Source organism: Lutra lutra, chromosome 2, assembly GCF_902655055.1.
Source record: "Lutra lutra chromosome 2, mLutLut1.2, whole genome shotgun sequence".
NCBI lineage: Eukaryota > Metazoa > Chordata > Mammalia > Carnivora > Mustelidae > Lutra > Lutra lutra.
In genome coordinates, this window is record NC_062279.1 from 139,459,713 (window position 1) to 139,484,319 (window position 24,607).

The window sequence follows — 24,607 nt, forward strand, 5'->3', positions numbered from 1 at the left end:
TTGTCTTCCTTTGTTTAAATAGTTCAAAAATACATGCTTTTTACTCTTTAGCAAAATTGCACTTTCTGGAGGTCACTATGATCCTCTGAACCTTCCTTCCATAAAGGAGCAAAATTGCACTTTCTGGAGGTCACTATGATCCTCTGAACCACTACTAAGTACATAATAACATGCTTGAAACACAAAACTTTTGACTAGCATAAAGAGAGAAATGAGATTAAAAACAAACAGCTCTAGGAAGAATGAAGAGAAATAACTCAACACAAAATAAGTCCTAGGGAAACTGGAAGACAATAGCCAAACCTGCTTTAACATTTTTACATATAATACTTAATAAAGCATTTGCAAGAATATTAAATAGATGAATAGTTTTTCAACTTTGTTCCCTATACCCCCAGGGCTGTTGTGGCTAGAGGAACAGGGGGAGGGTGTTGACAAAAGAGAAGTCAAATACAGGAACAGGCATCAGGCCCTTTTCCTTACTCCAGCCAAACACCAACTCCAGTTAAATTTTTTTAAATTAATACTGAAATTCCATGTGCAGTTCTGTATGAAAACAAGTTTCTGCTGCTAAAAAAAAAAAGAAAGAAAGAAAGAAAGAAAGAAAGAAAGAAAGAAAAGAAAAAGAAAAAGAAAAGGAAAAAAAATTGGGTTTAAGATCACTAAAACAATATAGTTTAAAAAGGAGAAAGTTTATCTTGTACTTAAAACAGTTTTAAAGCCTACCAATGATGTATTCAAGGAGGAATTCCAATGGGAATATTTGCTCTGAGCCTCTGAGTATAGCAGACTTGTCTTATTCATTCATCTTTTTGTCCTACCACAGTCCTTAGTTTGGGGGAATTTTTCAAGATAGGCCTGTGGACTGACTGAATGAAAGGTTTGCTTGCAGATTTTTGTTTTTTTTTATTTTCCTGATTTGAGAGAAAGTCAGGATATAATCTAACTTAAAGTAGAATGTTGAGCTCTGCCCCAGTTAAAATGAATAAATGCAACAGATAAATGAGACACTGTTGAGTCCTCTAACCTTGTATGCTCTAGGTCCATAAATCTGGATTAGTCAAGTCTTCCTTAGGGATGGAGAAAGATTTGAAAGTGTATCTTCATATAGCACTTCTTACTGTGATGATTAATTTATGTGTCAACTTGGCTGGAACACAAGGTATCCAAATATTCAGTTAAATGGTAGGTGTTTCTGGGTGAGATTAACATTTGAATTGGTATATTGAGTAAAGCCCTTGCCCTCACTAATTTGGGTGGGCCTCATCTAATCAGTTGAAGGTGAACAGAGCAAAATGCTGCCCCCTCCCTGATTAAGAGAGAAGTCCTCTTGACAGACTGACTTTGAACTGGGACACTAGCTTTTTATTGCCTTTACATTCAAATTGAAACACTTTTTCTGGGCTTCAAAATCACTGGTCTTTGGACTATTACTATATCATAGATTCACCTATGTCTCCATCTTATGGACTTAACCATGAAGATGTTAGGACTTATCAGCCACCGCAATTATGTGAGCCAGTTCCTTAATAAGTAATAATAATTTAATGATAAATCTGTCTCTGTTTTTGTCTCTCTCTCTCCCTACACACACACACACACACACACACACACAGTATTAGTTTTGTTTCTCTGAAGAACACTCACTAATACACTACCTACACAGGGATTCCAACACAAAAGCACAAAAGTATATGTTCCTTTCTGTTTGGTGCCAAAAGTTGAGGAAAAGGGATGGGATGGAAAAATCTAGAACACAGTTCAAGCTCTTTCATGGTCTTTTATCTCTCTCACCATATTTTATAGATATTCTTGGCTAATCTTCAACAAAAGAGGAAAAAAGAATGAAACTGGACCAGTTTCTTACATGATACACAAAAATAAACTCAAAATGGATTTAGGACCTACATGTAAGACATGAAACCATGAAAATCCTAGAAGAGAGCATAGGCAATAATTTCTCGGACATTGGCCACAGCAATATCCTTCTAGATTTCCTCAAAAGAAAAATAACTACAGAGATGCTTAGCTCATTTAAGGGACATGCCCAAGAAATCTCTGAGGCCAAAGCACCACATACGAACACCTAATTTTATTAGAATTGTGAACCCAGAATAATACAATTTTAAAATCTGGGTGTACAAATTCAAAAAATTCCTGGAATTATGAAAAGTAATCATGGTAATAAAGAGTACCTGAGAATAATAATTAATTCATTTACAAGAATGTAGTAAGACCTAATAGCCTGATAAAAATTTATATATAATAGGCTATGGCTCAGTAAAAAAGGCATTAAAATGTTATTTGAAATTGTTATTATCTAAGTAAATAGAAACACTTGCCTACAATGGGCTGCACAATATCATTCTGTAGAATAAAAAGAGCTCTATAACTTCATCAGAACCTTCTAGTAGTTATCATACTGACACTACATGTGGGTGCTCACGGATGCAAAGTGTACTAGCCAAGCTGCTTTCATTCATTAGGCAAAATCAGACCTTAAATCAAACCCCAAAGAAATCATAACAGAAATTGCCCATCAGGAAAAAAAATTAAATATTAAACAGTCAAACATTAGATGACATAAATGATTGGTGGGGGGCTTCAGTTTCATAAAGTGGTTGGGAGACAACATAAAACTGAGCAAAGTTCAACTAGATGTCAAGATTCACAATATTTTTCACAGTTATGTTCAACCAACAATTCAAGCTGTCTGTGCTTTAACCCATACAGGGATAAATATGGCATCCATACATCACGGGCTTTTTTAAAAAAGTGCATTTAATAAAAAAATGATGATGTTAACACTGTAGTCTGTGAGTCACCCTTTCACTGAAAAATGACTGGCTAGTCTCAGTGGTCATTCCCTCTGATTTTCACTTGACATTAAATGAAGTAGCTGTTGTATTGTACACTAAGGAAGGTTCCAAGTTATAAGCAAAGACTAAACATCAGAACACAGTAACTACAGGATGTAGTTGTAATCACAGAAGCAGTGTGTCTGATAAACAGCCAGATTCCACCATTTCACTTTAGGTAACTGCATTGGAAAAAAAAAAAAATGAGGGATAATAAGCATATCTTACTCCACCCCTAAAAGAATATTTGCTGTTTCTGATACAGGTGAGTATGTGTTTATTTATTTCTAAGTAACATCATATTTACACTTTGAAGTCTATTTTAAAGTTATCAAACATGGATGACATCTTTTTTTTTTTTTTTAGTATCTTAAAGCTTGGTGTTCTGAGCTGATGTTTAAAGTGGTGGCACATACGTGAAGTTTCTCTGAAATCCCCATTTACCAAGTACACGCCTTTCCATTCTGAGTACCCATGAAAACTACTAACTGTACCTGAAAGTTCAACTGGCAAAGCAAGAAAATGCGTTGGCACTCTCAGCACTTTCTTATTATTCCTGCCCATAATTTTAGAAATTGAAAACATTTTCCCTTCCAATTTCCATCCCTGGACCTGGAGTGCAGACATCACTCAATTCAGTTTCACAAGTAGATGGCATTCAAGTGGCTGCAAAAAACGCTTGGCAGTAGGGTTCTTCGGTGGACACCATAAAGCTTTCCAGGTAATCACAAATACTTCTATATAGAACGTATCTTTTCTTATGTTCAAAGCAATCCTTGGAGATCATTGTTCCAGAGTCAGACTAAGCACAATTATAAATTCAGTTGCATTGGCACTCACTAGCCACATAGCTATATCATCCTCCACAGTCCACTGTAGGACATTTCCATGATCATGGAAAGTTCTGCTGAACAACATTGCTCTAGACAAATGAGAAGACTGAAATGAGAAGTGATTTGTTCAATGCCATATTGCTAGTAAGTGTCAGAATCAAGACCTGTGTCCAGGTTCTATGACTATAAATCTTGTTCTCTTTTTTATTTTAATTCCCGGGGAGTATGGCTTCTTCCTGAAGAGGATGACTGAAGTCTCTCACTGGGGGTCTCATCTGAATGCAGCTTCCACCCAGCTCCACAGAGGGCTCATTCAAATATTTTGCTGTAGTGTTCACTTGGCTGCCGTAATTGCCAAGAATGTCAAGAGCAGGACAAATTCTTATTTATTTTCTATTCATTTGACAAATATTTATGCAGTGTTTATTATGTTTATTTATGCCAGGTGCTGTAAATAAGAACTTTACAAATATCCATTCATTCAATATGCACAACAGCCTGTTGAAATAGGTATTATTATTTCCTCATTTTATTAATAAGGAAATTGAGACTTAGAGAAGACAAGTAGTTTCCCCAGCATCGCCCAGATTGTGAGTAGCAGTACTGGGATTAAGCTCCGGAGCTATGTCTTTGGTGTCCTTATTTTAAATTTTTTTTTTTTTAAAGATTTTATTTATCTATTTGACAGAGAGATCATAAGCAGGCAGAGAGGCAAGCAGAGAGAGAGGAGGATGCAGGCTCCCTGCTGAGCAGAGAGCCCGATGCGGGGCTCGATCCCAGGACTCTGAGATCATGACCTGAGCCAAAGGCAGCGGCTTAACCCACTGAGCCACCCAGGCGCCCCGGTGTCCTTATTTTAAACTACTATGCTAGATGAACTCTCCCTTAGAAACATTATGCAATCTCATTCCCACTAGAAATAACTGTGCAGAATGTGTATCTAGGTACTAACAACTTGGAAGAAAAGAACAAGAAATCTTTTATCTTTAACCTACAAGGGTAAAGTAGAAAGTTTGAGGTCAAAGTTCTCATTCTCCATGTTAAATTCTAATGGATTAGGAAGAAAGGAGAGTTTTATATAGTAGCCCTTCTTTTTCAAATTACAGATGCCACTGTTGATTACTGTACATTCGTGCTGCCCAGTAAAACTCTCTGTGATGATGGAAATGTTCTATAGCTGTGCTGTTTAATATGATCGCTACTAGCCATATGTGACTATCAAGTATTTGAAAGGTCACTAAGGTAACTGAGGAATGGAATTTTTTTTTTTTAAGATTTATTTATTTATTTGACGGAGAGAGGGAGAGAGATTACAAGCAGGCAGAGAGGCAGGCAGAGAGAGAGGGGGAGAAGCAGGCTCCCTGCTGAGCAGAGAGCCAGATGCGGGGCTCGATCCCAGGACCCTGAGATCACGACCTGAGCTGAAGGCAGAGGCTTAACCCACTGAGCCACCCAGGCGCCCCAGGAATGGAATTTTTAATTTCATTTAATTTTAACAATTTTAACTTGAGTTTAAATAGCCACATGGGGCACGTGTCTACTGCATCAGCACAGACCCAGATGGTTCAAGGGAGAAGCAGTGAGGGCTCCTTCTTTTCTTCTGAACCTCATGAGCACCTACTATGCTCTGTATCAATGACATATACTGACGTGTTCAGTCATGAAGGCCACAATGCTTGAATCATCCTCAGCACCTTACCTCCAGATATCATCCATCATGGAGTACTGTGGATTTCAGCTGCTTAAAAACTCGCAGAAGTATGTGTATCTCTCCATTTCTCCCACTACCATCCTAGTCTAAGCCACCATTATTACCAGCCGAGGCGACTATAATATCCCCTAAATTGTTTCATCCCTGCACATGTGCTTCCCTTTTGCTAAACACAATCATGTCATTCCTGCTAACTGTTTCAGTTGTTCTTAGGAAAAATATTACATTACTGGGAGCTTACTATATGCTAGGTGGTATGCTAGATTCCAGAAATAGCATAAGAAGATTGACAAGTTTTTCCTTTTCTGTAGCCCAGAAGGCCCTAATTCATCTGCAGCCTGACTCTCATCCCAAGATCACTGCCTCAGGTCCAAACACACCAGCTTTGTGGCTTAAGACAGGCCAGTGCTGCTTTTTTGCCCACTGGGAATGTGTGGTACAGTACAGTACACGTATCTATGAGATATGCTAGGTTAGTAAGCTAAAGGAGATTAAAATAAATTATAGACTCAGTTTTCTGTCTGAAGCTCTAGAAGATCAACAAATATAATAGCTTTCATAAATGGAGTGGCTGCTGTGTACAGGATTCTTACACAGATGCTAAGAGTATATTAAAGACCTATATGTGTGCATACTGGGCATTTATTATCAATGCTTCACTTTAAACCTAAACATCACCATGTGCATTCATTATTTAATCCCTTCTTTACAGTTGAGAAAACTGAAAATTAGAGTAGTTAGGTAAATTGTGCCATGTCACATAGCTATTAAGTGGAGTTTGGGGAAGCCAGCTTTCAAATCACAGCTGTACTTACACACACACACACACACACACACCCCAAAACAAAACCCTGAACTGTCCTGACTGCTCATATAATTACTACAGTAGCCTTGTAAGGCAAATGATAACATTATTACCTATAACAATCTGGAAATCGAAAGATCAAGTGATTTTCTATAATCATAAGCATGTACCGAGTGGCAGATACAGGTTTTTGAACTAAGGTCCATAATAATTCCAATTCTGTGTTTTTATCATTACAACACACTTTCCTCCACTCAATCCATTTTAAATCAAGAATCTTGGTACAACAGGGAAAAAAAACCAAACCGTAAATGAGTTTTGCCATAGTCATTCCTGTGCAGACACTGTAATATCCAAACACCAAAATAAAACACATATTTCTACTGCCAGCTTGACGATACTAAGCGCTCTACAGGACCTCTCATTAAGTGATCCCAAGAAACCATAATGATGAACGTAATGGCACACAGCATCTGCCCTCAGTACGGGGAGGTGGTAGGGCCGGTTGCACTTTCCATGATAAGTAACATACACATAGTATTCCAACTGAGTGTCAACACTGCATGAAGAAAAATGAACAGAAGAAACAGCACTAATCAGGTATGAACCACCAGTGGTGTTCTCACATAATATTTTTTATTCTTCATCTTTGGATCTTTCGGAGTTATGATTTTTCTCAGAGAAAGCAAGAAAGGGAGACAGAGAAAAAAATAACAAAGAGAAAGAGTGAACGAGAACACCATAAAACATCTATGAGATTCATTGGTTTGACGTCTGTTTGATATATGTGAGACTTAAACAGAATGGCTAGCTCCCTTTCACTTTTCCCACTAATCAATGTTTCTTTAAGGTCAGTAAAGATTTTCAGTGTGCCTTTATTTCATCCAAGTATGCAAATGTCGATAGACCTCTCAAAAGACATGTGTTTCAGCCACGCCAGCATAAATAAGGCATCGAATGAGGCTGGAGAAGTAGGAAGATACAAGGTCCTGTCTGCTTTGTAGGCCATGCGAAGGGGAAGCCTTATCTGTTGATAAATCTTGCAACAAAGTATGTAGATTACATTTTAGAATGTTAGATCATGTCAAATGGATGGGTTGGGTCACTGTGTTGTACAATCCTACTGAGCATCTTTTTGTATAGTGAGGATGTTTTTGAAAAAGAATTTACCTGAATGTATTTTAGTTCTAGTTTATAGTTCCTAATATATAATTTTAACACTTTTAAAAAGGCACTTCTGTAGTGTTATCAGTCTGAAATAAATGGGGACTTTTTTAATGAAATTTGTAATGTGTGTTAAGATAAGGTACAAGGTGAGAAATATCACCTGCATCTCTTTCAAACTAGATATAATGCTTAGGAAACCAATTTAACAGCATATGATAATATTTAAGTAAGCATGTAGAACACATCTCTCAAACATTTATCTCTCTGCAGCACTAGGCTTTCAGCCTGGGTTCTCAAAATATCGTATCAACAATCTTTTTCATATATAAGAATACATTACGTTCAAGAAATAGATTTGGGATATAGGTATATAGGTACGAAGAACTTAGAGTTCTATAATATTTCTATACGACATAGAATATGGAACACTTGAAAATATAGTGTTGAAAAAACTGTTTGCCCCATTGATATAAAATACTTTATCACTACAAACTTAGTATATGTACAATATTTACAAACACTAATATACAAGACAAGGCATGTACATTCTCCCAAAGAAGTAGTAATAAAACTATATGTTCAGGGGCGCCTGGGTGGCTCAGTTGGTTAAGTGACTGCCTTCGGCTCAGGTCATGATCCTGGGGTCCCAGGATCAAGTCCCACATTGGGCTTCCTACTGAGCGGGGAGCCTGCTTCTCCCTCTTCTACTCTCCCTGCTCATGCTCTCTCTCTCTCTTTCAAATAAATAAATAAATAAACAAAATATTAAAAAAAAAACAACTATATGTTCCAACACTATCACATTTTTCCCTACCAAAGTATTTTGGTACATATTTTTTATATTTTATTTACAAGATTATTTCTCTACATCATACACACAATATTTATGTTTTATATAAGACCCAAGAAAGTCTTAAAGTTAATTCTTATAAAATATTCTTTCTTTTCTTCTAAACTCCCAGCATACATGCCAGAAAGCTTCTCTCTTGCCCCACCCCTGGGATCAAAAGAGAAAAATATATGATATAAATCGAACTATTTGTTTTCCTGGAGAGTTTTACGGACTATGGAGTTCACTTTAACTGTATATTTCATTTCTTTAAAACTTTTTGTACTGAGATAGGTTTTCAAATATTGTCTTAAAGTGTAGAAGGTGTACTTTTTTGATAAAGCCAAACACTATATGGTCACAGAAGCTCCCATCTAAATGTATACTTTGCACACCATGATTTAACACCATATTTGTACCTGTCATGAAGCTTCAAGTCTTACAAGTACCATCATTTTCTCTAGTAACTAACATATTTCTTTTTTTTTTTTTAAAGATTTTTTATTTATTTATTTGACAGAGAGAAATCACAAGTAAGCAGAGAGGCAGGCAGAGAGAGAGGAGGAAGCAGGCTCCCCGCTGAGCAGAAAGCCCGATGTGGGGCTCCAACCCAGGACCTGGGATCATGACCTGAGCCGAAGGCAGCGGCTTAACCCACTGAGCCACCCAGGCGCCCGTAACTAACATATTTCAATGTAAACTGAGCACAGCAAACCTTTGAAGTAGGACAAAATCCAAAGAAAACACTCAACATAAACAAAATATGTGGCAACACTAAAATAAACTATAAAAATTTTATAAGTGGTAGTTTGGCAAGACCTACATAACTTGTCCGTGTGCAACCCAAGCTGAAAGACTATAAAACTTAAAGCATTATAAACACAGGCAAAGACACACATAAACACACACACACACACACACACACACACACACACTTTCTGTGTATTTAGGATCTCTGAGTTGTCTTTAACATGTCATTCTCCTGTCCTTTTCCACTAAAACAACACCATAATAGGCCAGTTGCCATTTCTCCCTATCCTTCAGGCATGCTAGGTCAAGGAACTGGTTTACTTTTTAATTACTAATTCCTTATGTGTAATTTAGTAAACTGCAGCAGAACTTCCCCTCTTCCCTTCTGAACACATTATTCTTGTATGGTTCTTAAGAGGTTAAATATCAGGGCTCAAGGAAACTCTTATTGGAAATCTGCATTTTACAATATTTTCAATCAGACTGTGTGAGTCTGTAACATGAGCCGTGTATTTTAAGATGATAAAGTTACAGGCAGAAAAGCCATTACTGGACTGTTGCACTATCACAGGCAAGACATAATGGCTGTTGGGATTACAGTAGGTGGAGTGAACATTAAAAAAATGAATAAAAAAATTCATTACATTGTGCACCTGAAATTAATATAATGTTATATATCAATTATACCTCAAAAAAAGAGAAAAATAAACAAAACAGAAATAAAAGCAGCATGTAGTCCATGCAAGAAGTCTGTTTCAAAAAAAGAAAGAAAATAAAAAGGACAAATAGGAGGAGTAGAAGTGACAAGTCCACAAGAATTCTCTTTCAAAAAACCAAAAAAAGTATATTAATTCTTATAATAAGCATACAAAAGCTACATGAAAAACTACAATGGTGTATTTGTATGTATAAAAGAAGATTTTAGCACGCCGTATTCTTGAATGTAAAGAGCAAATATTCCAAATATGTCAGATTCTTTTGAATTTTGTTGTTGTCGTCACTGTTTAGGTGTCTTAATTACTTTAGTGATGACAATGGAGAGGCATGGAAACTGGTAAGTATTATAAGGAGGTAAGAAAGGAATGGAACACTGAAAAAGTGATATTGAAGAAACTAAGTTTTCAGAAATGTAGCTAATTTGGCATTTCATTTTATAAATGTAATGAAATAAATTCCAGGTAATTAAAATTTGTAACGTAAAATAACTAAACAAAAAATGTTGAAAGGATTAATACTGAACTAAACTCAAAATAAAGACAAACTTTCTAAATATCTCAAAGGCCACATGGAACCCGTGACATCTCAGTGGTTATCTGTCATCCCATCATAGAAACCACTATGCATCCAAGGGACACTACAAGGAATCAAGGATCTTTTGTCACTGTTGCCCTGAGAACACAGTAAGCCCATTCTCATTTACCTATGTATTTTCTTGAGGTAGGGAATGGGGGAAAACTTAAATTCTAAATGACTGGTAATTTTCCAAGACAAAACAAAACAGAACAATCATCCACAATTTTTAGACCAAGCATGAGGGAGAACCAAATTTTGAATAGACTTCACTGTTTGAAAGTAAACTATTTAAATTAAAAGAAATCAAGATATGGTTAACTGGCAAATCTATTCTCTGTTATTTATTCGTAAAGGTTATGTATTTGCTTTCTATCGCTATGTAGCAAATCACTGTTCTAAATCCATCATCCTGAGATAATCATTGTTAATATGTTAGTATATGTATAAGTAATGCTCTAGTATATATCTAGTCTATTTTTCCTTCTAGTCTTTTTATGTATCCATAAAAATTCCAATGCAATAATTTTCACTGATTAGTAGTCTACACTTTTATTTAACATTATTGTTAGGGTCTGTAATCAAAGGAGTGAGACCGATAACAAAGCGAAGGTAAAACAAAGCTTTATTTCGCGCCAAGCATCGAGAATCAAACCGACCGGTTGGGGCCTTCTCTTACAAAGAGGCGACCCCTCCCAGCCTCACAGACTAACTTTTATAGAGGTGGTTGAGCCTGGCTATACACAGGTGGCCAATGAGATTACAGTACACAGAGAAAACTGCACAGTCATGCTAGGTCAGCAACACACAGAGAAAACTGCACAGTCATGCTAGGTCACACACGGGTGGCCAATTGAATTTCAATTTACCCTAGTAGATATATGTGCGCCCCACTGATTGGATGTCTCCACCTGGCCTGACCTGACCTGCCCTGGTGTCTGGGCTTTGCAAGTAAGTTCCTCTGGAAGGGGCAGGGTCAATCTAAGTTCACTGCATAAACACAAAATGGCTCCCTCTGGCTAAGTAGGCCCTTACAATTATGTAGTAGAATCACAGATGTATTCATAATAATACACTCAGATATGCAAGGAAAACTAAGGGTGATACCAGGGGATAACAGCCATGGGGAACAAAATTCTGCTTCCCATAAGAAGGCTTACAAAGATGAGAATAGATGCAAAAAATAAAGACACAATATCCCCTCTAGGTGGTAAATTTAGAGGAATTTTACTTTTTCTTTTTAGTATTCTCTTTATTTTTTTACTATACTATTTTCTGTAGTGTGCATATATTACTTTTTATGGAAAAATCCAACATAATATAATATAATTTTCCCAGGAGAGACTTCCAAGCATGCAAAAGAAGCATTTTACACTGTTGTGAATGTGAAGTGTTGAAAGACAACAGCACTATGGCACCCGTAGTCTTCATCAAACAAGGTAAGAGAGTTCATCTAAGTTCTGGGCTTTAGTGGGGAGGTTAAAGCAAGTAAAATACTTTCTGGGATCTGAGTAAGACTAGGGTTAAAAGAAGCTAAGAAAAGAACATCACAGTAAAGCTCTGTCCAGGCTGGAGATCCCACCCAGCCAAGAGAAATGATGTAAGTTCTTTTGTGAGACAAACCCCACTCATATTTTTAATTTATTATATTATGATATGTCATATAAATTTTATAATATAATTTAATTTTTATACATCAATTTATAGTATATTATAATTTTTAATGAAATGATTTTCTCATTGGATGGAATAGATCTTCAAGTAAATTTTTTAAGGACGTTTTGTGAGTGGCATTTTTTGAACTCCTAAATATTAATGTCATTTCCATCACCTTCACTCATAAAATATTCATAACCTGGCCCTATACAATAAAGTAGGCCACTGGCTTTTCCTCTAAAAAATCAGCAGATGTTATTCTATGGGCTTCTGCAGTGAAATGTAATAAGGTTACCCTGATTTTACCATGTCAAAGAAAAAAAAAAAAAACCAAAGCTGCCTAAGTTTTTACTGTTTTCTTTCAAGCTTTTGCATGAGTTCTTCTTCCCCAAGAACACTTGAAATTATTAAGTAGTGCTCAGCTCTGTGCCTTGTATATCTAACATCTTCTCTTTCATCATTCTGAACATTTTTCACCCTCATTTAGCATTTGAGATGAGCTTACCATGTTTGCCTTCCACATTATGGATACAATTTCTCAGTGTCAGCTCTGTTCTTTTCTCCTGGCTCTGTGGACTTAATTTGGTTGCTTCATTTTAAAATTTCATTATTCCCTCCATTTATCCCCTCCATTTTACAGTATTTTCCCTAAAGCATGATAATTATTTTCCATGGAGTTCTGGTTTTGTTTCATAATAACCATACTTTCTTACACTCTACTGAGATGGCTAGTCAGTTTTTCCTTTTTTTCCCCCTATCTTTCCTATTTCCCTTTTGAGTCTTCAGCATGATTTTTTTTCCCTCTCCTCTTCTTTACAAAATGTGAAAGAGAAATATTTGATTTTAAAAAACTAATTATAAAAGATTTACCTAGAAAAGGTGATGGAGAGAGTAGAGGAAATATGGAATATGTTGCTCTTCACAGTGCCTAGCCAATTTTCAGACCTACCAGATTTTTTTTTTTTTTAAGATTTTACTTATTTATTTGACAGAGAGATAGATAGAGAGAGAGAACAAGTAGGCAGGGCAGCAGGCAGAGGGAGAGGGAGAAGTAGGCTCCCCGCTGAGCAGGAGACCAATGTGGGATTCTGTCCTAGGACCCTGGGATCATGACCTGAGCCTAAAGCAGACACTTAACTGACTGAGCTACCCAGGCGCCCTGAGACCTATCGGATTTTTATATACTTTAGTTTTAAGGACTGAAATGGGCTTTTTCTCCTCTGAACTATTCCCAGAGCATCATGATTATGAAGGAATTCAGTAACTTCTCAAAAGCAAGGTGTTATACTAAGTATTTTGTAAGTAGAACCTTCCCTCCTCCCTTCCCAACACATAATTCTAGTACAGTTCTCAGAAGTTACATAAGAGACTTAAACAGAAAAGCTGGTGGAGAAGGCAGATGGTATACGGAATAGCTGCTTTCTCCTTATTCCCTACTCAGTATTTCCCCCTGGGATTTACTGTCAGTGAATGGCTAGATGGAGAGATATTAGTAGGAATGGAGAGGAAATAGGGGTTAAAGATAGCACTGTGGAGGACTGTAAAGTACTAGACATGCAGAAGGTCAGCTGCTCAGGCTTTAAGGAAGTTTCTAAACTGATGACAGAAGCAGATGGAGGATGGGCACCTGGGTGGCTCAGTCAGTTAAGTGTTTGACTCTTGATTTCAGGTCCAGTCATGATCTTGCGGTTGTGAGATCAAGCCCCATATTGGGTTTCAGGATCAGCAGGGAGTCTGCTTGGAATTCTCTCTCTCTCTCCCTCTGCTCCTACCCCCACTCTCTCTCAAATAAATAAGTAAATAAAACTTAAAACAAAACAAACAAACAAAACAGACAGACTGGGGCAACATTAGGAGTCTTTCTCTTCATCATCTCTCTCACTAGCTTGCTGTATTATTAGATGAAATAGCATTAGTGGTCTGTCAACTAAGATTTTCAACTCTGGGTGCCTGGGTGGCTCAGTTGGTTAAGCGTCTGCCTTTAGCTCAGATCATGATCCCAAATGGGGCTCCCTGCTCAGCAGGGTGTCTGCTTCTCCCTCTCCTCTGCCCCCTCCCTGTTCGTGCTCTCTCTCACTATCTCTCTCAAATAAATAAAATCTTTTTTAAGAAAGATTTATTATTTTTCATTTTAATAATGTAGAAGTATGTTAATAGATTTCCATATCTTGTGAATGGCCACCATTTTCTATTTTTTTGTGTCTTTATGGTTTATTTTCAAAATTTTAATTCCAGAATAGTTAACATATGGTTTTATATTCATTTCAGGTGCACAATACAATGATTAAACAATTCCATACTTTACTCCATGCTCATCACAATAATTGTACTACTAATTCCCTTTACCTATTTTACCTATCTCCATACCTACATTCCCTCTTGAAACCATCTGCTTGTTTTCTATAGTAAAGGGTTTGTTTTTGGTTTCTCTCTTTTTTTTTCTTTGTTCATTTGTTTTGTTTCTTAAACTCAGCATATGAGTGAAATCATATGGTTATTGTCTTCCTCTAACTGGCTTATTTCATTTAGGATTATATTCCCTAGATCCATCCATTTGTAGTAAATGGCAAAGATTTCATTCTTTTTTATGGCTAACTCTATTGTATATATATACCACATATGCTTTAACCACATATGCTTTATCCACCTATTGATGGATACATGGTTGCTTCCATAATTTGGTTATTATAAAGAATGTGTCAGTAAAAAAAGGGGTGCATGTATTCCTCTGACTTAATATTTTTGTATTCTTTGGGTAAATATCCAGTAACAAGATTAGTAGAATAATGGGGATCCCAGAAGAAGAGAGAAAAAAAGGGACAGAAAAATTATTTAAAGAAATAATAGCCAAAATTTCCCAAATTTGGGGAAGGAAACTGAAATTTAGTTCCAGGAGGGACAGAAATTCCCCAGCAAGATCAATCCAAGAAGGTCTATACCAAGACACACAGTAATTAAAATGGCAAAAGTAGTTATAAATAGAGAATTCTAAAACCATCAAGAGAAAAGAAAACAGTTACATACAAGGGAAACCCATGAGGCTATAATTGGATTTTTGAACAGGAACTTTGCTGGCCAGGAGACTCTGGCATGATATAGATATTTTAGTGAGAATTTAGGACTGGCTAACTTAGATTGAGTTATCAGGAGTCATTTTTAGGGCAAGGTCTATCTCTAACTGCTTAAATCCACATCTATCAACTTCTCTTCTATGGTTCTCAGCTGAAATAAAAGCACTGCCTATGACCTCATGCTTTTCTATGGAGTCCTTCCTTATTGTACAACACCAGTGAGGAAGAGTTATCTTTCCCAAACCTTCCATGTGAAATGTAATCTTTATATGACACTAGTAGGAATGGTTCTTAGTGTCCCATATAACAATGCTGAAGTTGACACTTCTTTATGACTTCAAAGATACAAACTCCCTAAGTTTGCTTATCCTTCCTGGGAATTTGTTTTGCCCATTACATATGCTTAGTACTAGCTCTGGGAAATGATAATACTGAATAATTTGGCTTATATTAATTCATCCTTATAGCCAGCTCTTACAGGTAGTCTGTTCAGGTTCCTGAACATGCTACGGCTTCTCTTGTCCTGAGTCAATAACTTTCATCTGATTTTTGTGGCCTGATTATTCTCAATCTGCTACTCTCAAATATCTACCTTCTGTCTCCCTTTTAATCTTTATTTTCCTAAATCCAGGTTGTTTCTTGCAACCCAGTTTCCTGCCTAATTTTCTCTAAAATCTAGGCTCTGCTTTTTCTTTTATTTTTCTTTCTCTTACTCCTCAATCAGAAATATAGTATTTGTGCAGTAATTCCTACCCTAAAATATACTGTCAATACTGCCAAATTTGACCTGCCTTGTCCATTGTTTGCTCACTAGTTTAGATCAATACAGCATGCTTGGGGACTATAGAGTCTACCCAAAGGGTGCACTACTATTAGGTAACTGGTATATTAAAGTGGACATAGGCCAGAGATCCAAATTTTAAACATTTCACACTTTGCTATGTGTTTCAGCAAATTACAAACGTTACAAAAATATTTGCCAATTTTCTGAAATTTATGGCCTTAACAGTATTTAATATAATGTAGTATTCAGCATTTTAAAGTCACTAGAGGTTTATAAGGCAGAAAAAATAAATTATTTGAGTTGTCATGGCTCAGAGATATTCTTATTGACAATCAGTTCCCAGAGCTTTCTGTTTTATTATGGCAACATATTTAAGTTTGGTGTATGACAACACTGTCCATTCATATAGCATACATTATCAGTCATCTAAGGGGGTGCCTGGATAGCACAGTCAGTTAAGCAGCTGATTCTTGATTTCAGCTCAGTATCATGAGACTGAACCCTGCATTTGGCTCCATGTTGGGCATGGAGACTGCTTAAGATTCTCTCTCCCCCTGCCTGTCCCCCACTCTCTCTCTCTCTTTTAAAAACAATAAATAAAGGAGGTTTTGGACCAAAAACATCTAAAAGTCTTGTTACAAATGAGTAGTCCAAAGAAGAGTCAAGTAGGAATTTCTTGCAGAAAGAGTAATCATAAGCAGATGAGATAAAGATAAAAGGATTATTAGCAAGGTCAAAACTCACTTGATTAGCTAGATACCAATTATACAATAGAAATATAACGCAAGCCATAATGAGAGTCATATATATAATTTTAAACTTTCTAGTAGTCATATTTTTAAAGTTAAAAAAAGCAGGTGAGATTAATAACATATTTTATTTAACCCTAATATACTCTAAATTTTAATATATCATCATAAAGTCAGTCTTCTACTGTTTGTAGGATAAGAATTCAAAATCTGTATTTTATCCTTAAAGAACATCTCAAATTGGACTAGTAGCATTTCAAATGATTAACAGACAGACATGGTTAGTGGCCATCAACACTGGACAGTTGCAAGTCTAGATTTTTACATTATGATCATACTTTAAGAAAAAATGTTTTCTAGAAAAAAATGCGAGAGACAATCATAAATTATTTTCTCTTACCTACACAAATCTTCTTTGATGTGAAGAGAAATCAATTCCTTAGGAATATGAAAAGAAAGTATGCTCTCTGACATCTGCTCCCGGATTCTCATCCACTTATTGTCAGATGTGGGAAATCTATATAATTTACACACCGGGTTCTTTAGCACTAAGAGGGAAGAAAAACACAACAGGTTAATAGTTAATTTATAAATATATGCCCATTAGAGAAAGATCAATTAACAAAATCCTTAATTACGGTATCATTTTAATCATTGATTTAATCAAGAATTTGTTTTTATCATAATGGAATAGTGTATTTGAATTTCTAAGAATTTTGTTTTTGTACTTTTTTCAGTAGCTTCTGGGACAAGTAGTCTTTATTAAATTAAAAAGTGATACATCAAGTTCCAATTCAAACTTGTGGCTATTGTGGCTTGCTAGTTTGCCACCTATTAATTTCTTTCTCTTCTAAAGATTTTGTTAAAGCATATGTATTTATAAATATACATGAAATATACACATTAACATATAATACATAGAAAAATAATATTTCTTAATGTCTTCTGAAAATTGTAAGTCAACTCTGCTCACTTAGACAGTAGGTGAGAACTGACATGTTATTTCAGAGGTTTCAAATGGCCCCACTACTAAAATTGTTTTGTTTCTTAAGTGCTAGAAAGGTTTATTCATTGGCTTAAGAGCTCTTACAGTTCAAATATTATGCATACTTTAGTGTCAATGAGTCAATAATATACTTTCCTAATACCACATATTACCAGAAGCAAGACAATGAAGTTGTGAACAAACTGTATTTGTGGATGGGAAGTGTTTAGGGAAGAATCATGCCATCAATGATTTTAAGATTTAGGGAAAAAGTGGAGGGCCAGATATTAAAATAATATTTGATACATTTTCATGAGGCCTTCTGCCACATTCTCTAGCCATTTATTTTAGGTCAGAAATTTATTTCCACTGCTGTTGAGCAATGACTGCCTTTGTTATACTCATGCACCAAAGCTTAGTGGGTAAGAAAATATCAGTCAATTGCCAGTAAAGCATCTATAATTATTTGACTCCAGTTTATCAGTAAAGCTGATTTAAAACAAAATTTGATATTAAAATGAAGCATGGGTTATATGGGCCAGGTCTCCTCAACGTATAGGGTAAAATTGCTTTCAAAAATTTAATGTCCTATAAGACCATATTTCATTCATTACTTGGGTAAATATACAATCGCTTTTGGAACATTAAAATGAGGATCTCTTCATCTATTCCTCTGCAATCATCCATTCTTAGGAGTATTGTCTAGACATTATCAATATCAGAATTGATGCTATATCATAAACGTTGATTTCAAACATCCCATTCTTCAACAACCAGGCTCAAAGTTTCCAGTATACCTACCTATCCACTGCTAAGAATTAGCCAGTGTTTACTTTTCAAAAGCACCAATAGAAGCCAGAAGACAGTAGAATATTTCCAGCATGTTGAGGTAAAATGTTTAAAATCTAGAGTTGTATGTACACTTAAAAAAATAGAAATAGAACCTAAAGCTATATATCCAAAGTGATTATATTTTTAACATAAATATTATCTCTAAATTTAATCAATTAGATTATATCACAGATTCATAGATAATTATATTTATTTCCCTTCTTTTTTATTGAGGTGATTGACATATAACATTACATTAGTTTCAGGTGTACAATGTAATGATTCAATATTTGTATGCTGTCACAAAATGATCACCACGGTAAGTCTAGTTAACATCTGTCACCATCATAGTTATAAATTTTTTTTCTTGTGATGAGAACTTTTAAGGTGTGTTCTCTTACTAACTTTCAAATAGAGTATCATTAACTATAGTCATCGTGTTGTATAATATATCCCTAAGACTTACCTATTTTATAACTGGAAATATGAACCTTCTGATGCCCTTCACTCATTTCAACCATTGCCACCAGCTACCTCTGGCAACTCCCAACCTGTTCTCTGTAACTATGAGCTTGGTTTTTGTTTTGTTTTGATTGATTGACTGATTTGATTCTACATATAAGAGAGCTCATATGATATTTGTCTTTCTGTGTCTGACTGATCTCCCTTAGCATAATTCCTTTAAGGTTCATTCATATTGTCGTATATGGTTAAGATTTCATTCTTTTTTATGGCTGAGTTATATTCCATTACATATAGTACACATTTTTAAAAAAAGATTCACTCATTTATTTATTAATTTGACAGAGATCACAAGTAGGCAGAGAAGCAGGCGGTGGAGCGGGGGAAGTAGGCTCCCCGCTGAGCAGACAGCCCATGCGGGGCTCCATCCCAGGACCCTGAGATCATGACCTGAGCCAAAGGCAGAGGCTTTAAGCCACTGAGCCACCCAGGTGCCCCAACACATTTTTGTATCCATTCTTCCATCAGTGGACACTTGGCTATTATAAATAATGCTGCTATGAACCTGGGGATGGCATGTATCTTTTCAAGTTAGTGTTTTTATTTCATTTCATTTCCTTTGGATATATTCCTAGAAGTGGAGTTGCTGGATCACATAGAAATCCTATTTTTGATTTTCTGAGGAACCTCCATAATGTTTTCCATAGTGCCTACACCAATTTACATTCCTACTAACAGTGCACAAGGGTCCCTTTTCTCAACACATCCTCTCTAACACTAGTTACATCTTATCTTTTTGATAATAGCCATTGTAATAGGTGTGAGGTGACCATTCATTGTGGTTTTGATTTGCATTTCCCTGATGATTAGTCATATTGAGCATCTTTTTATATACCTGTTGGAGATCTGTATGTCTTCTTTCGAAAAATGTTTTTCAGGTCCTCTGCCCATTTTTAAAAACTGACTGGCTTTTTTGCTATTGAATTTTATGATTTCTTTATATATTTTGGATATTAGGCCTCATCAGATATATTTTCTTACATCTGAATTATAAGCCAACCAATAAAAGAAACTATGATATATTGTTAATTTTTAAAGTTACAATGTTTCAAAGATGTAAGAATTTTACTACAATCTCTACTGTTCTATCTCTAGAGTTTGAGAAGAAAAAAAAGTATGTATTGAATTTAACATACGGTCAGTCAGGTTAAACCATTGATGGGGTGTCATGAAATCTAATATAGCTAACATGATTAGGAATATAAACCCGTTTTTTATACTAAGACAAAAAATAATCTCTGAAATGTCCAAATTTTTTCTTAGTAACCTAATATTCAATTCCTTGGCTTATGTATACTCAGCATATGTGCTGCTTTTAACCTCTTTTTTTTTCTTCAAGATTATATGGAATTTTTGTAAGAATCCTTCATTTTCTTGCCTTTTATAAAGCAATAATTATTTTTTAGAAAATCTGTATTTCAAATCAGATTACAAAATATAAAATTTTTCATTTTCTCAGTTATCCCAAAGCTAGTCTTCCCACTTTTGATCACATTGTTTTTAATTTAATGCTTTTCGGTGTGTTTAAATATAGATCTTCATTAAAATAGCTTATGTAGAAATCAAAGGCAGTTGGATTAATGAGCTCCAGAACTCTCCTCTGACCACCTGGTACATTTCATACAAGGACTCTGTGGGAATGCTGCTGTTTTTAAGGAAAACACTTGGGACAAATTAAAAAAAAAATCAGGCAACTTGATCATCCAAAAGAAAATTATGTCCAATTATGTCCCAATTATGTCCCCCATCTAATTTTTACATCATAGATTACGATCTTTTGAAACTCATAGGTCTCCAAACATTAGTACTGTTTCTAGAATTGCTGCTCTTCTCTTTGACCTCCTGTTGAGTTTGTAGGTGTTCAGAATGGTTTGATAACTATCTGGCTGAACTCCTGCGACCTGATGTCATCTCAGTCTGCTACTCCTCCGCCATCTTGACTCCTCCTAATTCATTAGTACTAAATTGGGATTTCAATGTAGCTATAGTGGGATCTACCTTACAACCCAATTTAATCCAGAAGCATTCCTTATTAAACACCTACTATGCATAGAGTAAGAACACCTACTCTGTATCTTAAAATATCATATAATGGAATATGATTTAAAAATGAAAAAAAATATGGCCCAACATTTTATTATCATGCAAATTTATTGCACTAGTTACAAAAAAGACCAGATAATATGCTCTTAACTCAAAATTCTTACAGTGTTGATAATGGGGAGATTTTATCATCTTCACATAATAGTAAGGCATGGTATTCATGCACCAAATACTGAACAATGGATCATAAATGATGAATGCTTGTGTCAATTTTTTAAAGTTTCTTCCCTACAGAAGAGATACAATTCTAACAATTCTGCACACTCATTCCAGCTATGGGAATGAGTCCATCATTTTCAGCTCTGGCTCTTTATTGATGCCAAGTTTTTCTTTATATAGAAGATATATTTCTGACCATACAATAGGCCTGTCAACTCAGATTACTATCTAATGTCTATTATAAATTCTCTAAAGAGACCCCTGCGTGTATGCTTTTCATTTTTTTCAATGCTTTTGCCAAAACAATTGCTAAAAACATCGTGTGACAGATTCTGCCAAGAGAAAAGTAGTGGAGATATTTTGGACCACATCATGGTCTTGGGATGACTTAATAAGAGTAAAGTTTTAAGCTGGTCTAAATATTGATACATTCCCCTTGAGGTTAACTCCCTATGGAGAGCACAGTTATACAAAATAAATGGCAGATCCCCTCCCCCCCAAATTGCAGCACAACTCAAACGTCTACATTTTTCTCAGACCTTGTAGCAGGGCTTCTTTAACAAGGTAATATGCTCAGCAATTGCCAAAGCCAAGTTGTTCCAACAATGAATTATCAAAATAAAGATGCCAAAGAAATGTTCAACAATGCCAACACATAGACAATACATAAAGGAAAACAACAAAGCATGGCTGTTAAAAGCAAACTAGGGCAGAAAAGATAAACCAGAGACATACCACAGGGAGGATTTTTTTTTTTTTTTTTCCTTTTCCCTGTGCCTGTTTTAGGAATGTCAGTAGACAGAAAAGGAATTTTGTAAATTTAGATTCCGGGACAAAAGGGTCATCAAAAAGCCAAATGCTTATTTTCTCTAGTTGTCCTTAATATATTTCTCTAGAGGAAGCTCATCTGTGAACTGCTTGCATTCAGGAGGTGGTAGAAGTCACGTATTTAAATGGATTCTGACTTTATTGGCTTTAAGTCTTACAAAAATCATTAGTTTAATGTCCTACAGATTGTTGTAGAGAATTCATTCTGGGGCTTTTAACTATGTAGTTGTTTAATAGTTTAATTATTCTGCTGAATGTACATACATGGCCTGTTTTCCAAATGCTACATTATACTTACTAAAGATATGTCTGTGTAATCCAATTAGATACTGACATTCCCTCATTTGTACTTGGAAATATCTTAGATTTATAGACATCTGAAATGTAGGTTGTCTCTTTTTAAGGTTGGATAAGAACTGAAAAACCTAAATAGAAATCACTAAAACACTATCCTAAGCATGGTTATGGAAAAGAGATGGCAAGAAGACATGAGAGGAACTCGGAAAACCTAGAAAGAAGAGATCTCTTTAAAAATGTGGGGCGCCTGGGTGGCTCAGTGGGTTAAGCCGCTGCCTTCGGCTCAGGTCATGATCTCAGGGTCCTGGGATTGAGTCCCGCGTCGGGCTCTCTGCTCGACAGAGCCTGCTTCCCTCTCTCTCTCTCTCTCTCTCTCTCTCTGCCTGCCTGCCTCTCTGTGTACTTGTGATCTCTCTCTGTCAAATAAATAATAAATAAAATCTTTAAAAAAATAAAAAAATAAAAAATAAAAATGATAAAGATGGAGGGGCATCTGGGCGGCTCAGTAAGGTAAGCTTCTGCCTTTGCCAAGCTTGGGTCATGGTCTTAGGGTCCTGGGATCGAGCCCTGCAATGGGCTCTCTGCTCGGTGGGGAACCTGCTTCCGACTCTCTCTCTGCCTGCCTCTCTACCTACTTGTGATCTCTGCCTGTCAAATAAATAAATAAATAAAATCTTTAAAAATATATATATAGAAGGAAAAAAAGAGATAAAATCAATTGTTAAAAAAAAATGAATTCCTGAAAATGGTTTAGTTACTTTTCTCTAGGTTTGTTATAAAATCTAAATTATGTTATTGTTTGTCTTGTTTTTTAAAGAAGAAAAGGAAAGAATAGACTAGAAAATAGGATATAAGCTGTATTGGACAAAGTACTGTTTTCCTAGTCTAGCCAAACCCATAAGTTCTTGGCCCTCCATCTTCAACGTAAGGCCCAGAATCAGAAAAACTACTACAGATGTCAGAATAGGATATAAAGATAATTTTTTGTGGGCATTTAGTCTCAAGTTGATGATAATTGGTGAGGTTAGTGTGTAGAATTTGGATTTTAGATTTTAGATGGTCAGGAAATGATTTGTGTCACTCTTTCCAGTTTGAATGATTTGCTCTGTTCATTCTAGTTCAGTAATTAAAGTAAAGGATACCACTAGTAAAGGTAGAAGGTGGCTCATATTTCACACTGAGCAACCTGAAATGACCTATAATTCTCCTAACTCAAGTTGTTCCTCACCAGTTTCTTCTGTTCAAGGGATTCTCTGCATCTCAAAGAACACCCCTCTTTGTTGGCTATAAGTAAACTCAGCTGTGCTAGCACCTCGTCCAGGAAGCCTTCCTTGGCTTCTACCCCATCCCTCCCTATAGGTTTGTCTTCTTTGTCCTTCCCATCCCCATCTCTGTCATGGTTGTTACCAGTTGTGCTACAACTGACTCATTATTCCACGTCACGCATTAGAGTGTGAACTTTGTGAAGGCCAAGTTTTTCTTGTCCTCATTTTATCTCCTACACATAGCACAGTGCCCAGTAAATATAAACATTCCACAGACATAAGCTCAACCCTTGGAACTCAATGTTTCCCACCATTACTTTCACCAAAAAGAGAACAGTGAGAGCACCAACAACTGTGTGAGTTGAGAGGGGAAAATGCAAGGAACAAAATTGAAAACCTCACTTTAAGGAAGCACAGGCATTGGAATGAAGCATGAAAAAAACTTGAGTAATAGAAAGCTCTCTTCACATTTGTCCACAAAATGTTAGCTTTTTCACCATATCATTTTCTTGCCTTTATTTTTCTTCCAGTTTTACCTAAGATGGGCAGTAGAGGAGATAATGGACTTACTACAGGAAGATAGCTGAAGCATCTAAAGGTGTCTAAGAGATGAATCCATTGATTATTAGATAATGAAATTCACTCTTCTACTGAAGCTATTTAACATTCTAAATATATTAGTACTCCATAATGAAAATGTATGGAAATTCCAAAAGAGCAAAGTTAATAGACTCTATCATATTTGTTAAAACAGCAAAGGGCAGAGAAATCTAGTGAGTAAATAAAAAGGATCAAGGGCAGGTATTCAAAATGGCCCCAAATTTTATATAGCAGAGACTTACAAATACAAGGGCAAAATCTATTTAAATTAGTATGGGGAAAATACAACAGAAATATCTTTGCTTATATAAAATGACATCATCTAAAAATCAACAAGTTAGTAGATTTCATAGCTCATGAAAGAAAAGAAAGAAAGGGGGAAACAGGGAATTTGCTTTTTGGGTGGAATTCATGAGAACTTAAAATGAGTAAAGAGGCACATTTTAAAAAATATTTTATTTATTTATTTGACAGAGAAAGACACAGTGAGAGAAGGAACACAAACAGCGGGAGT

At 35.8% G+C, this 24,607-nt stretch overlaps 1 protein-coding gene across 1 annotated transcript in view; it reads right to left on the reverse strand.

The window, feature by feature from the left end:
* The window catches only part of INPP4B (inositol polyphosphate-4-phosphatase type II B), an 832,665-nt gene that overhangs the window by 184,863 nt on the left and 623,195 nt on the right, over positions 1 to 24,607 (reverse strand). The window contains 1 exon segment of the mRNA XM_047718523.1: positions 16,904 to 17,051. Within this exon segment, the coding sequence (XP_047574479.1) occupies positions 16,904 to 17,051 (148 nt within the window).